Source organism: Lissotriton vulgaris, chromosome 9 (genome assembly GCF_964263255.1).
Source record: "Lissotriton vulgaris chromosome 9, aLisVul1.2, whole genome shotgun sequence".
Classification (NCBI taxonomy): domain Eukaryota; kingdom Metazoa; phylum Chordata; class Amphibia; order Caudata; family Salamandridae; genus Lissotriton; species Lissotriton vulgaris.
In genome coordinates this window covers 439,269,083-439,285,435 of record NC_141697.1, presented here as the reverse complement: position 1 = coordinate 439,285,435, position 16,353 = coordinate 439,269,083, and the positions used below count along the sequence as shown (strand labels likewise).

The window sequence follows — 16,353 nt, the reverse complement described above, 5'->3', positions numbered from 1 at the left end:
CAAGAGGCTGCTTACTAGAACTAAAACCAAAAACAAACCCAGGACCAAATAGTGTGTTTCACAACATTCAATGCAAATACTAACCAGCAAAAGAACGTTAGAAGACCACGCGGGCACTTAATCTCAACTTTAAACTAGTTTAAAGCTACCGATATTCCCCCTAAAAAGAAACAGGAAACTGAGAGACAATCTTGTGTATTCTACAAGGGAGGGCAAAATGACTCAATCCAACAACAGAAGTTTGTATGGCCTACCCCCAATAAAGGGACACCACAAGCAAAGCAATTGTTAAGGCTGTAGAAGTACAACTGAAGGAGAAGAATTAATCAAAAACGATACTATTAAACATTCAGAATTTGCAATTTGTAATACCAAAAACATGATATACTCTATTACATGTCCAAGTGGAAAAGCGTATGTTGGTAAAATTTGTGGAGAAATAAAAAAAAAAAAAAAAAAAAAGATTGGACAGCATAAATTATGTGTTTTCTGTAAAATTATGACAGTTCCTCTAGTGGGCCTTGTTTTGGGAATCCAAACACTAAGTATGTGAATTTAAATCTACGGGTCTAAGACAAGTAAAGAATAAGGAGGATACGAAGTCAGCCATCTCTAGGAAAGGCATTCAAGATATTATGCTTATCAACTTCTGATTTGAACCTAAATAAACAACCGGAAATCAGTCAAATATACATCTGAATTCCATTTGTGTAAATTTCATGTTTGGCTTTCTTCTATCTGAACCACAACTCCCAGAATTCAACATAACTGATTTAACAGCCATTGAAAAAAATAGCCACTTTAAAGAGTGGGAATTCACACTATTTCTTACGTAGAACTTTGATTACAGAGGTCAACCCTGTTCTGAATGTTAGTTGAAGTAGATTCTTCAGCAAAAAACAAAAACCCATACAGAAAGAAACCACAGGTAACCAAGAGACTCACAAACATTTAATTTTGAAACCGCAGAATTCCATTTCCCAAGATCCTCCTCCTACAGGATTCCACCCACATTTAGTGAAACAAAGACAATCATGTCACTTGGTAATTTAGGTAAATCTAGGTACACCAGAGCACGCCAAAAGAACCGTAGGTGCATATTGCTATCAAACTGCTTTTTGGACAGGAATAAAACCAAACCTGACAAAAACGCAGCACAGTAAGCACAGTAAGCAGTCACAGGCAGATCCTTCATGCTGTTGCTGCAGGTGACCTTTGAGAAAGACCTGCTATCTAAGCATGAGCGAATTTTGCGGATCTCGCGTTCGCGAATTTTGCGGATTTGCGGATTCGCAATCCGCAAAATCCGCGAATTCCCGCGAATTTGCGGATTTTTTTTTTGTGTGTTCGCCCGTGTTTCTGCCAGTTCGCGAGGGTTTTTACAATTTCGCAATTTGCGAACTTACCTGTCGGGTCGCAAGTTTTGCGAACTTGTTGTTTCTACGTGTCCAGCCTGTTTGGGACACTCTTCTTCATCACTGCCACTCTCTGTCACCACTGCCACTCTCTGACTACTCATGCCACCCTCTGGCCCACCCATGCCACCCTCTGTTTCATCACCACACCCTCTGGTTGTCCAGTGTACATTATTTTCGGCAAAGCAAAGCACACCTTCCCTGCCTCAAGTGACCTGAATTAATTTGGGGCTGATTAATGTGTCACAGAATATTTTTTTAGCTGGCACCTGCTTCCTTAGTGCGCCCTGATTAGTGATCTTTTGCACTTGCTAAGTGCTTTCATTGTTGCAAAATTAGTTACAACACCTGCCCTGCCCCAACTGACAATAATGAATTAGGGGCTGATTAATGGATTTTAACTTCCAGCCTGGCTCCTGCTTGTCTCCCTTAGCTGTAATTCAGGACCTTTGTGGCATATGTGTAACTATTCTGAGGTTCAGAGCAGGGTCACATAATAGTTTCAACTGGCAACTGAACTCTGGAGGGGCCCCTCAGGAAGCACTACAGGAAATGGCTACTAATGATGTGCCTGAACTTTTGAACCTGGTAAGTAGTTACTTTCAGTTTTGCTAAGATCGTATTTCTGCAATTTTGCACTTATTCGCGGGGCGCGAACTCACGCGAACAGTGCGAGCAGTGCGAGCAAAATCCGCTGCTCGCGGATTTGCGGATTTTGCGGGAAATTCGCAAATCTCGCGGATTGCGGATTTCCCGAAAATCCGCAAAATCCGCGAGCGGAACGGATTTTCCGCCCATGCCTACTGCTATCTCCCCTGGGAAACTTTACCATGACTAGTTGCGCTGCAAATCAACTGTCTCAAACCTGGAAGTACTTTACCATATGTTTTCCTCCCATCACTAATGGAGTACTAATAAGTTCATAATGCTTATTTCTCCAGCGTTACATGAATTAACACTATCTTCGCTTATTCTAAAGAAACCACGGTGGCTATGTACTTGAATTCCTTTTTTAATCAACATATCCTTAAAGCATTTTCTTAAAATGTAAACCAATTATATTATTTTTTGTTTATACAGTGTCCTATCAGCATAATAGTTTAGCACCCCGAGGATGACCACACCTGCAAATTATGTACCACTGGAGGTCGAAATGAGTCGGTGGTAGCTATTTGGAGTAGAGAAGTGGTACAGTATGTAAGGACATTTCTCCACTGCCTAATAAAAGGGATAATCTAATTGCAGAACTTTGCTGTCTTTGGGAATGTAGGGATGTGAACACACTTCTCAGGAGCTCCATTTATTGGTTGAAAGACAGATTTTTAAAAGACTACCAACATTTTTTTCTAACTTTTTACAAACTGACTGGACACTACTAACATCTGATTGATTGTTTGATGATTTTGCATTTAAGTCATGTGATTTATTATTTGATTTTTTTCTATATTTTTTGTGGATTTATGATTTGGGTCATTTATTTAGTTGACTGGGTCACTGTTTTATATCCATCATCTATGTATATCTAGGTTACTAAGAATATGTGTTGATTTCCAGTGCTCTAAACAAACCAATTACTAAAATAATTCTATAGTAATTATTTGCAAACTGAAATGGATCTTTGTGTTGTTAATCAAAATGATGAAATTTTGATGGTTATTGAGGATCTCAAATTTTCAATCTTCTTATATCAAGGAGCACCGACACATCGCTAGAGGTACCCATTAGTTGATGAAACTTATTTTAAAAGCTCTCCAAACCCCTAAAGCACACACACATACATACAGACACACACACACACACACTTGGTTTAGCAGGCAAGTGGTCAGGCAGTTTGCCCTTCAACAACACTGACCATGTTGATGCTTTCTACCAAAAACAATTGGAAGTCGGAAGGCTAGGATGAAAAAACACATTGAGTGAAGGGAAAATATATATAATGAATAAGTGCAAACTGCAGGGAACAATAACTACAAAGGAGCTGAAACAATCTCTGGGACAAGAAGACAAGAAGAAAAAGGGCACAAAAATAATTTATTGAGGGATTTTACATACAAAATGATGAGGGCAAAAAAAGGCAGCAGATGAGCAAGCACTCAAAGTAGGAAGAGAAGAGTTGGAGCCAAGGAGACAGACATACTGGAGAAAGGTAAGAAAGAAGCTACATTATGAATCCATCAGACAGAGCCAAGCAGCAGGCTACCCACAGGTATACAATAGTAGTTAATGCTTGACACTACACACCAACATCAACCGCGCACTGGAACATTTACAGATAGGTTGTTTTCCCAGAATGTTTTTCCCACTGCAAAAAACTAGGTAAAAGTGTCAGAGTGGAAGAAATGGATCCTGTACAACCCCAGCACCTTAGGATTTTCTTACCGGCAAAATTCTCTTCCTGCATCTACCATCTCTTCCCAATTAAGATGAGCACCAGTCTGACGCAGCAATCCTATCACTTTCCGGTGCCTTGAAAAGAAAAACAGATCTCTTAATAAAATGGTGATGCTACAATGCTGCATGAGAAACAAAGTTAATAGATCATTGTTAGTCATTATCCATATAATAATTTGCCAGACAAGGATAATATTTGGCAATAAAAATAAACTATAAAGAAGAAGTTAATGTTATTGTTAACACAAGAAACATAACATTTCTTGAAAGAATCCAGAATTCTAGCCTATGTGTACCTACTCTTAGCCAACAACAAAGGTGTACCTGCTACTACAGGAGTGCATGAGGTCTGACTGCAAGTTTCAGTACAAATTCAACGTTTCAGTTGCTGGAAATATTCCCAAAATTATCATTGATCTGAAAAAGTGGTTTTAAGAGACTAGCAGGTTGTAAAATTCAAGTTAAAAGGATCATGAAGAGGCTCCAAGTAGTAAAACTGTAGTAAATGTTTATTCCAGTAAAAGTGATCCCATCCATCCAGCAGCCAATATCAGATGCAACTGACCACAATCTGCAGTAGCATCACCATACCAGGTTCTATCACCATGGTGCACCTTTTAACATAAGCAAGGTGACTACAGTAATAAGTAAATATAAGAAGCAAGTAAAATCACAATATTACACACCTCCCCCCTATATACAAGACTTAAAAAAACGTAGAAACACTACAATAAACCTGGATAAAATAAAACATGTAAGTTACATCTGATAGTCCTCAAACCTCAATTGTAGTCTGGTGATCATCTTGTTTCTTGAATTGCTATCATTTTTACAACCCTCTGCAGAACTCGATTGAGAAGTGAGGAAAATTCATCTTCATTAACCTTTAACTAACTGTTCTTAATAATAGCCACTCAGTTTAGGTTCCAAATGCGTGAATCCTCAGTTTTGAAAGTATTCATTAACACTTTGATTATCCTATAAGGTTTTTGCAACACATTGGAAGTTTTCCTACTAACCGGAGCTCTGATCATAACCAAATCACCTACATTGACAGCAGTAATTTTCACTGCCTTTCTTTGATCATAGCCTATTTAATATGCCTTTATTTTTTTACATTCTTTGACCCTCCAATCACTCACTATCAGGACTTTCACACCTCTTTTAGATTCAGGGCCATTGATCCAGAAAGGAGCAACCAATGTGTTGTCACTTCTTCCTTTAAGTAAATCAAGAGGGGTACGACCAGTAATGGGGAGATACCCTGTAAATTTCAACTTTTCGGATAACTTCCTCTTTCCAATCTAAACTGTTCTGTTTGGCTAAATCAATGGTTTCTTTTAAAACACGGTTGAAGCATTCCACCATACCATTGCTCTCGGGATGATGAAGTGCACAACTCTTATGTTTGATGGAACATTTTAATAAGAACTCCTCCATTTCATTTGAAACCAATTGTGTCCCATTATCAGTTAACATGACTCCAGGTAAACCTTCTCTCCCAAAAAACCCTCCAAGAAACGATCACCTGCTTTGTATCAATGCACCTTGTGATTTTAACTTCCGCCATCTGGAATGTAGATCAATCAAGAGAAAGACATAATTCTCATAACCATTCCCACAAATAGGCCCCAAAATATCAAACACTAACTCTTCCCATGGTTTCTTTAGCCGTTCCCTAATAACCTTGGGTTGAACTCTGGGCTACTGACATTTCTCACTCATACAACAAGTTATGCAATCCCTCACAAGTTGTTCCACTTGCAAGTCCATACCTGGCCACCAATATGTAAGTCTTAAACTCTCCTTGGTTTTAGACATCCCCTGATGGCCTTCATATGCCATCTCAAGAAGTTATTCACAAAGTGCCCCTAAAAATAAGGCCTTCACTTTCAGATAATTCATCCTTTACCAGCCAATACTTTTCACAATTGCCTTTCACCTTCTTGTCCCATCCTTTCTTGAGTAATGAGGTTTACTCAAGAAATTCTTTATCAATAGCACTCTCTTCCCGCCATCTACTTTCCTTTATTCCAACAGTCTCAATGGCGCAAAAGCATTGGCAGTATCATTACTTTGTACAACTAACCTTGACAATGTGTCTGCAACACTGTTCTTAGCACCTGATAAATACTCAACTATAAAATTGTATCCCTGAAGTGCTACTACCCATTTTGAAATTCTTCGTGAAATTGCATCAACTCCCTTCTTATTAAAAACTTGACACAATGGCTTGTGATCAGTCTGTACTTCAAATGTCACACCCCATAGAAGATTCTTAAGTTTCTTTATAGCCCAGTGAACAGCTAAGGCCTTCTTTCAATAACAAGTATTGTAGTTCTGCACCTCTAAGACTTCGTGACAAAAACAAAATTACATTCTCTGTGTCCCCATCTTTTTGTTCCAAAACAGCCCCTAAACCTTTCATGTTGGCATCAGTAACGAGGACAGCTCTGTTGGAATGGTCAAAACTCTTTAACTTAGGAGTTTTCTTGAGCATACCCTTAATCATATTTAATTCCTTTTCACAATCATCAGACCAGATGAAATCCACACCTTTGAATAATAATTTCTGCATATTCACACACATTCCAGCAAAATGTTTCATAAACTTACTATAAAATTCTGGCATCCCAAGAAATGTCATAAGTTCCTCTTTGTTGGAAGGGGAGGCTAGATTTTGAATTGTATCAACAAGTTCTGCCTTGGGTTGTACACCTTGACCAGAAATAGTGTGCCCAAGGTAATCTATAGATGACCTTTTACATTTGCATTTGTCTATTCTCACCATTAAATTATACTCCTGAAATTTCTTAAAAACTTCAGAGTATGGCATCATGCTAGTCTTCATTCTTCCCATAGACAAGCACATCATCCTGATATATTTTCACACCCACAACTCCTTTCAATACACAATCCAACGCTCTCTGAAATACAGACGCCGGGGACACCGGTCCAAATGGTAACCTAATGAACCTGTAAGTACCAAAGGGCGTGATAAATGCAGTTAGGTCTTTGGACTTATCATCCAGTTTTATCTGATGATGGGCCAACTTTAAGTCTACAGTAGAAATACATTTTCTTCCTGTAAGAGCATCAACATATCAGAAATTTTTGGTAGAGGATACTTGTCTATGATGACCTGTTTATTTAATTCTCTTAAGTCAAAGCACAGACGAAGACTTCCATTGGAGTTTCGATCGGCTACCACAGGCGACAACCACCTAGTGCCTTCTACTTCTTCAATTATGCCATTTTTTTTAGTTTCTCTAGTTCTCCTTTCATTTCCTCCCTCATAGATAATGGCAAGCTCCGCACTTTACCAGCTATGGGTATGGCCCCAGTGTGAGGAGTGGCCTGATATATGATGTTCACTAGTTCTAGTGACCACCTTGTATCAGTCCAAACAACCCTTATGGTGATTGGTTGTAAGTCAACCTTATAGACCAGCTATCCTAGTAGTGTGGACAAAAGCAGTCTTTAGGCTAAACTCTTTATGGCATGTGAAGCCTGCTGTTTTACCACATATAACCTTTGAATACTAAATGAAAAGGACACCACACATGAAGTTATGAAAATAAACAGTTATTTATTAACTAACATACACCTCTGAACTCTTTATGAGGTCAGAGGGCTAAGCACATGACAAACTCTTAGGAAAAATAAGTTTACGTTGCACGATTTACAATGGTGCCCTAGGGGCACGACAAACCATATACTAAGGAAGTGGAATGTGAAAGTCAATTAAAGGAATGGAGCTGTCCAGAGGTTGTAGGATCGCTGGGACCACGCTATACTAACTTGAGGTAAGTAATAGGAGGCCCACGGAGTGCGTGTGAGAGTGTGAACTCACACGCGAGATGCGTACAAACGTCTATGGCAGTACAGTTTAAAGAAAAGGTGAGTACGGACGTTCCTGACTAGATAGGACTGAAACAACAGTGCAACTGGACACTAGGATAGTCAAGCTACCCTTGAGCACCGAAATGCTTGTGTTACCTCACCCACAGGCTGCGGGTGCATAGGTGCGAAGTCGTGTCGGGTTTCCACGTCGCAGTCTATGGAGCCTTGAAGAAAGATGCTGCAGGCGACCAGGAGGAAGATGTCCGGTGCAATCCAAGGGTGGATTGGTGAAGAGAGGAACCTGAAAGCAGAGGGGACAATGTTCAAAGTCACTAGCCAGTGACTGGAGTGGAACCAGGTGTCGTCGTCGCGATCAGGTGAAGGTGGACGCTTGTCTCTGCAGCCTCGTGGACCAAGTGGTGTCTTCGACGACCAGGATGGAGGCACGAGCTGTCCCACGCAGGCTCTCGCTGTCGGCGGTGTCGTCTCCGGATTCGGGTTCAACAGGCCTTGGCAAAGGCAACCCACGCGGTGAGTGGAAACGGCATCTGGAGTGGACCAGGAGGGTCCGGTGTGCTCCTCTTTTGGAAGGGAGCAAGGGCCAGTCTGGAGCAACCAGACCAGCAGCAAAGTTGTCGGTGTTCGTCGTCTAGGAGGTCACTAGCCAGCTGGCAAGTGACCAGACAACGCATCGAGCAGCAAACAGGCAGAAGGGCCCACGCAGATCTCGTGGATGCTGGAGGGCTGATCTTCGATGCAGGAGCTGCTCGGGGTCGAGGCTTCTCAGTCCCCAAAGCACTCGAACGAGGAGGCCTCGGCAGTCGTGCTGGAGCGAAGTGCTGCTTCTTTCAAGATGGCCGCTCCCACGTGTCTCGTCGCACCTACGGGTCTCAGCTCGGCTGCAGATGTGGGTTGAGGTCAGAGAGGTCTGGGAATCTGGGTCTCGTCGGGCTCTGAAGTCTGGATCCTTTGCAGGAAGACGACAAAGGGAAGTCGCGGTACGCTGATGGCGCCTGCAGATGCAGGGTGGACACTCCTTGCCCACAAGGGAGATTCCTTCGGTCTTCTGTGGAGCAGAACGTCGAGGTCCAGAGTTTCTTCTTGTGAAGTTCATCAGGATAATCTAATTTGGAATGGGACCAGCTCCTACCTTTATTCAGCTAAAGGGGGCTGCACTGCAACTAAGTATGAGCGCAAAATCCGTTCCGCTCGCGGATTTTGCGAATTTTCGGTAAATTCGCGATCCGCGAACTCCCGCGAATTTACCGCGAATTCGCAAATCCGCGAGCGCCGATTCCGGGGGCAAAAGTTGAAGCCTGGCTGGCCTGTCAACTTGTAACTATTTTAGGATGGCGCCGGCAAGCTGCCAGCGCCATCCTAAAATAGTTACTAAGTTAGCTTCAACAGGAAGCTCTAATAGATAAAATAAAGCAGGTGCTCGCACCTGCTTTATTTTATCTATTAGAGCTTCCTGTTGAAGCTAATTTAGTAAGTATTTTAGGATGGCGCTGGCAGCTTGCCGGCGCCATCCTAAAATAGTTACAACATAAACAATCGTGAGCGTCGTCGAGGCAGGTGTGCCTTCTTCACAAATCTACAGTGGAAAATCAGCTGTGATGCTGGATAGAGGCTTTTGCATCCTTGACTTTCAAGAGCGCAATACCCGTGCTGTTTCTGTGACCAGGGGTTTCTTTCTCTTCATCTGCTGAACTGATCTTTCTCAGACCTTTTATTACACACAAGAAGCATGTGTGACTGTGAACTCGCATGGTAGCCCTGCCCGTTTGGCCCCGCCCACACACTCGCGGTTTGCACCGTCTGCCCGCCATCCACCCACTATGATGGACAGCTCACTCAAGGGACCCATGCGCCCGTCGGGGCGATTGCATAGTAACACACACATGGTCGCTCGAACTAGTTGATGCTCAAATTCAGTTACTCATTCATTAGCCCAAAAACAATTGTGAGCGTCGTCGAGGCTGGACAGGCGTGCCTTCTTCCCAACTCTACCGTGGAAAATCAGCTGTGATGCTGGATAGAGGCCTTTGCATCCTTGACTTTCACGAGCACAATACCCGTGCTGTTCTTGTGACCAGGGGTTTCTTTCTCTTCATCTGCTGAACTGATCTTTCTCAGACCTTTTATTACACACAAGAAGCATGTGTGACTGGGAACTCGCATGGTAGCCCTCCCCGTTTGGCCCCGCCCACACACTCGCGGTTTGCACCGTCTTCCCGCCATTCACCCACTATGATGGACAGCTCACTCAAGGGAACCCTGCGCCCGTCGGGGCGATTGCACTTGCATGGAAGCCCCGCCCCAAATCCGCAAAATCCGCGGATTTTGCGGATCCACGATCCGCAAATCCGCAAAATCCGCGGATCGTGGATCTGCAAAATCCGCCCATGCCTAACTGCGACTAGGTCCCTCCCCTGGGTGGGACCAGGAAGGGGGGTGGTTACACCCCCGTTCCTTTGTCCGGTCCTGCGCCAGCTCTGGGGCTGGAGTGCCCCAGGAACTGGTTTGGACCGGCATATGCACAGGGACACCTTGTGTGCCCCAGGCATGTCTCATTCCTTTCAGCCCTGTCCTACCTAATACACAAAATCCTGTCTGGGGTGGTGCTAGCACCTCCCAAGGCAGGAAACCCTTTGTCCAAGCATTCCCTCGCTGGAAGGACTCCCAGCAGCAGGAGGTCAGACTTGTGTCTGTGGTGGCAGCATCCATTTTGTGATGATGAGGCTTGAATTAACTTTAACCGGGGTTCACAGTTACATACATGTCGTGTCCCTCTAGAAGGGTGGAATGCTAACCCCGTCGCCAGAATTGGCGAGGGGTTAGTATTCCAATTCGTATGACACCTTACTCGACATGTTTTGATAATGCGATACCAAAGTTAGCAAATAACCGCGAGGATTATAATGCACTTAAGAGTATATGGTACGCATTATCATGGAACAGCTATTAGGACTTGGTTCCGCAAGCTGCAAAAGGGCTCAGCTCATGCCAGAGCACCATCTCACATAATTCCAAGCACTCTGCCTTCAGGATTGATAAGGCCTGCCATAGGAGTGACTGATAGGAATATATGTGTCCATTTTAGGGTTAGATATAGAGATACTATATCTAAAGCAAAGGGTGATTACACCACCTTGCCCCAGCTGTCGTGCAGCCAGTTGTGTCAGATTTGGATGGCCAGCCAGGGGTGGCATAATACATGCTTCAGCCCCTGGTAGGCCCTGGGTACACCTATGCCCTGGATACCTAGGGTATGCTGTACAGGGACTGATAAGGTGGCCCAGTACCAATCGGTAAATGCACCTAAGGTACATGCTTGTCAATTTAGAGAGAGAATAGCTAGGCTGTGGGTCTGATTAGCAGGCCCACAGCCAGGGAAAGTCGTAAACCAGTGAAGCAAAAAGCAAAAATCGGGGGTGACCATAGGATTGCAGACCCTACTCTCCTACACCCAGTAATTAACCTCATATTATGAAAATAACCACGCAAACATCCTAACTCTTCCTTAAAAACATTGGGAAATTGTCTCGAGGAGAGTGGTAAAGTCACAGTCACAGTTCTGAGCTAAAACATAATTAAATTGAAAATCTTCCTTCAAGATAATGGGAGGATCGCTGTTTGGGTCGAACATTACTCCCAGATCTTTCTGGTGAAACCAACTGAGAATGCGGTCACCTTTACGTGAGACATATATTTTCTCAGAAACATATCTGCCTCTATACTCAATTAACCCTGAAAAATAACCCAATAATTTTATAGGTTCTACTAGGTTGTATGTCAGCTTAAAGCAGTTTCACAGTCATAGGAAGTTTATTTATAAAAAATTGTTTTGATATTATGGTGATTTTCGCTCCCGAATCAACCAAGACTCACCTTCAACACGTATATCATCCAAAGGACCTTTCTTGCGATTGTCAGAGACTTGGGACACAATATGACCATAGTAGCAATCAGACTCCTTATCACTATCACTATTCCTGTTATCAGCAATGGTAATAACTTTTCCTTTGTTTTTCTTGATTTTGCACACAGAGGTAAAATGTCCTACCTTTTTACAATTTGCACACGTCGACTTAAGACCTGGACACTTTTTATCATTCGCCAAATGATTCTCACTCCCACATCTGCAACACTTAAGTCTTATATCTCTCACAGTTTTCTTCTGTGCCTTGGTTAAAGTACTTCTTTTAAAATCTTTTTCTCTTGTACCAGTTTTCACAAAATGAACGGTGTTTTCTTTGTTTTCACGTTTAGTAATTATATGTACACATTTCAAAGAGTGCTGAATTTGTTTAGCAATCGATATAACCTCCTCAAGAGTGGGTTCATCTTTTTGCCATAGATCACTTCTAACCTTCTCCACATTGCACCCTAACATAAATTGGTCCCTAATTCTTTCCTCAAGAAGGGCCCCAAATTTACATGAGGATGCTAACTTTCTAAGAGCAGTGACATAGTTCGACAGATTCCCCTTCATTTTGTGTCCTCCTACCAAAATGATATAGTTCGAGGATGACTGACCTTAGTTAAATAGTGCTTATCAAGTTTCAAAATGCAAATCTCATATTCATTCAAAGTTTGATTATCAACATTGGGCAAGTGGTCAAACACCTCTTGTCCTTCAGAGCCCAGGCAATGAAGGAGAAGAGCAGTCCTCCTCAGCACTAAGATTAGTACCACACACTTTGGCGTACCTCTCAAAAACCTTCTTCCACTTCTGTCATTTGATTTGCGGATTGCCAGGTGTGGAAAGGAAGAATGGAGGAGTAGCCACATTCTGCATGATAATATATCCCCCAAAAACTCCAAAGTGAAATTATACTTACCAATATGGAGATAAGTTTGTCCTGAAAAAAAAATGTGCCTAACAAACCGTAAGGAATACAGGAATGACAAGCTTATTGTAAACAAAGCAATCTTACTATTACAAACAAATAAACGAAATAGATGTAAATTCACCACATTCACATTCAGCAAAATGACCAATTGAAGTAATGTCAAAAAGTTCGCTAGAACATAATGCTGAAAGAAAATGAATGTTAAAAACTAAAGCATTAATGCCGATACACCACTAGATGGCACCGTCGTATCAATTTAGTTTCTTGAGGTACATTGGAGTGTAGAAAAATACGAAATCCTCAGAGTCCACTGTCAGCACTGTGTTTACCCGCTCAAGAGTTGAAGCTCCACATTGTGAGGAGTGTGGTGTCCTCACAAGTCGTCTTCATGCTTGAGCAAGTTCTGTGGAACTTAGAATGTTTATGTATCTGATGTTCGTAGCGAGTCAGTTGCTCCCAGTTAGCTGATGGATGAGGTGTTTCATATTAAACCTCTGTACTACCATATCATCGTATCAGTGTTATTTATGAACTTTTCATTGGCGACGATGGGCGAGGAAGAAAAGAGGAGGATTTAAGCACCTCAACATCAAGCTAAGCGGAAGAAGATTATTCGAAGGAAGTGGTGAATTAATAATTCTTTTCAACTAACTGTCTAAAGAAATGACGAAGGAATATGAATTATGAGTGCAGTAATATAAGGAGATAAAACAGAATTGAGGGACGGAAAGAAAGAAGCGTTTTACCTCCTCCAGCGGCAGTCTGTTCTAGTTGAGAAGTCTGCATACTTCTCCAGCGGCTGTTTTCGTCATCGGACTGAAATACATGGTGAGGAGGTTGGCAGGAGAGATTTCTGTCTGTTTGTGTTTTTTCTCTGAGCTATTCGCATTTGGAAGGGCTCTTGACTTGTGGTGCATATAACGGGCATGAACGATCATTGTTTCATGCCGGAGATCTTGTCCTGTGGGCTCCGTGTTACAAATGATGACGTGTTCGAATCTACCAAAGGGATACCGTGGAGAATGTACGTCATCGTCCTGAGCACGCCCTGTACGTGAAAGCTAATTTTATGCGCAAGAACGGATGCTTGTGTTGAGCGTTCGTCATCTTTCATTGCACGCTCTGGACCCGGAAATAAGTTTCGTCGAGCAAGGAGCGAATGTACTTGAAAATCGGGGACTGACGGAAGAAGATTGTAAAGCATCTAGTCATGTTCCTCTAGTTCTGAATGCACTTTAGACCTGAAGAACGGATATATTGGGAGGAAATGTCATCACTCAATATCTGGATTTTCTACATGGATTGCTTTATTTAAAAACATGTATTTAAAAGAAATGTATAACTATATTATTTTTTTCTTTTAATATATGTTGCTCTTGTTGTGATTACTCATATATATAACATGGTATTGCATTCTGTTGAAAGTCAATTGAAGTCAGTAAGGTTTGTTTTGGTTCAGTTTTAATTTTAATATATATTTTATTGGCTATGCCATTTTGTTAGATTTAAAAAAATCAAAAGTGAAGGGAAAGGTATTGGTGCAATTGAAGTTTTAAAAATTATTTGAAAAATGCAAAATGTTGCTACTCCGCCATTTTTCTCAGTGATCCAGGTGACCCCGCTGTCAAATGGAGTAAGTGGAAGAAAATATTTGCACATTATGCAAAGGTATGTGGTACAAATTTGAGTGTGGAAAGAAAATTTTCCCTTTTGTTACACTGTTTAGGAGGTGAGGGTCAAGAGGTTTTGGACAATTTACCAGCTTTATCTCCACAGGAACAACAAGGTTTAGATGAATATGAAATATGTTTATTACAGTTAGATAAGCATTATTTACCTCGTGTGAGCACAATAACGGAGAGATATCATTTTGGGAAAAGCGAGCAAGGAAAGGATGAGTCTGTTGAAGAATATTGAACTGCTTTGAGAAAATTGGCCTCTTCTTGTAAATTTGGTGCAGCTAATGAAGAGCGATTATGAGATCAGTTTGTTCTCAAATGTAGGGAAGACAAAATTAGAGAAGAATTGTGGCTTAAAGATGAACCACCCTTAGAAGAAGTTGTTGGTATTGCGAAAAAAGTAGAGCATTTGTTAAAATGTGTAAATGAATTAAAAGGTGACAAAGTTAAAAGTCAAACTGTAGTTGAAGAAGTGAAAGATAATGTTTGTCAAGTTAAGGATGCAAAGGTTCCTATGAAAGAGTTGAGTAAAGAGGATTCATCATTTGGAACAATAGTGTGTTTCAGGTGTGGAAAATCAGGACACAAGGCGAACTCAAAGTCTTGTCCTGCTTTGAGTTTTGTGTGTCATGGTTGTGGGAAGAAGGGACATTTTGTGAAATTTTGTAAGTCAAAAGAAAAGAAATTGGTTAATAAAGAGATAAAAGAAGTTGTATGTCAGGTAAAAGAAATGTAATGATCATCCAGTTGGTAAAGCAAAGATTGATGGTATAGAGATACATATGAAATTTGATTCCTGTTCACATATCTCAATTATTTCAAAGGAAATATTTGAAAAATGGTTTCAAATGTAGAACAAGTTGTTTAAAATGGATGTGAATCAAGGTGGGTATGGTGGATCTCCCATAAGCATGCTGGGTTATTTTAATGCTTGTATTGAAATGAAAAAGAAAATAGTAGTTGGGCAAATTTATGTTTCTAAGTGTGGTGATTGTGTAATTGGATGGCCACATCAGCGTTTATTAGGAGTAATGTTAAATCCAAATTCTGATCCACAGATTCAAATTCAAGAAGTTAAATCTGACATCAATTCTTTTGTAAATGAATTTCCCCGTCTTTTCAGATCAGATTTGGGGTGTCTCAAAGGTTACAAGCATTAAATAAGATTAAAGAAAAATGCTGTGCCAGTCATTGCTAAAGTAAGAAGGATTCCCATAGCTGTACAGGATAAAGTTGAACAGGAATTAGAAAAATTACAAACACAGGGTATCATTACTTCTGTAGAAGCATCAGAATGGTTGGCACCAGTTGTTGTCGCCAACAAACCCAATGGTGACATCAGATTATGTTGTGTTTTGAGATCACTCTACAAAGAGGTAATTGTAGACAAATTTCCTCTTCCTAATATTGATGAATTATTATCTTCTTTGGGTGATGCAAAGGTTTTTACAACATTAGATCTTACTCAGGCTTATCAGATTGAGTTGACGCAGGAGTCACAAGACCGGATGACTTTTATCACTCCTGTGAGTGCATTTAAGTATAAAAGAATGCCATTTGCTCTTGTGTCTGCTGCGTCGGTTTTTCAGAGGGTAATGGTTTCTATTTTAAAAGGAATAAAATGAGTGAAATGTTATCAAGATGATTTACTTATTTTTGGAACGAATCAAGAGGAACATGACAAGACTCTGAGATCTGTTTTAAGGAGGTTGGAGTGTGCTGGTCTTACTTTAAAATTTGAGAAGTGCAAATTTTCTGTAAGTGAAGTTAACTATCTGGGGCATTTCATTTCAGCCTCAGGTGTGATCTCTAAAAAAGATTTGGTAGATACTATACAAAATTTAGCGTCCCCTAAGAATAAGGAAAAGGTTGTTTCTTTTTTAGGAATGGTTAAATATTATGGAAAATGTGTTCAAAATGTAGCTATGAAATCAAACAACATGAGAAACGTACTTGGAAAGAATAAAGAATTCATTTGGTCAGAGGACTGTCAACAAGAATTCGAAGTTATCAAAAAAGGATTCAGTTAATTGTCCTAATTTACAAGCCTTTATTCCTAATGAAGAAGCTTTTGTAGTGGCTGATGTGAGTTCTAAAGGTTTAGGGGCAATTTTGAAACCGAATAGAGGTGGAAAAGAAAAACGTATTGCATGCGCTTCCAGAAGTTTA

General features: G+C 41.0%; 1 protein-coding gene across 4 annotated transcripts in view; it reads right to left on the bottom strand.

Annotated features, from left to right (window-relative positions):
* LOC147690253 (60 kDa lysophospholipase-like) overlaps positions 1 to 16,353 on the bottom strand; it is a 520,410-nt gene that overhangs the window by 140,477 nt on the left and 363,580 nt on the right. For all 4 annotated transcript variants that reach the window (XM_086937888.1, XM_086937890.1, XM_086937887.1 and 1 more), the window contains one exon: positions 3,795 to 3,881. In XM_086937888.1, the coding sequence (XP_086794014.1) occupies positions 3,795 to 3,881 (87 nt within the window). The remainder of the gene's footprint in view (positions 1 to 3,794; positions 3,882 to 16,353) is intronic.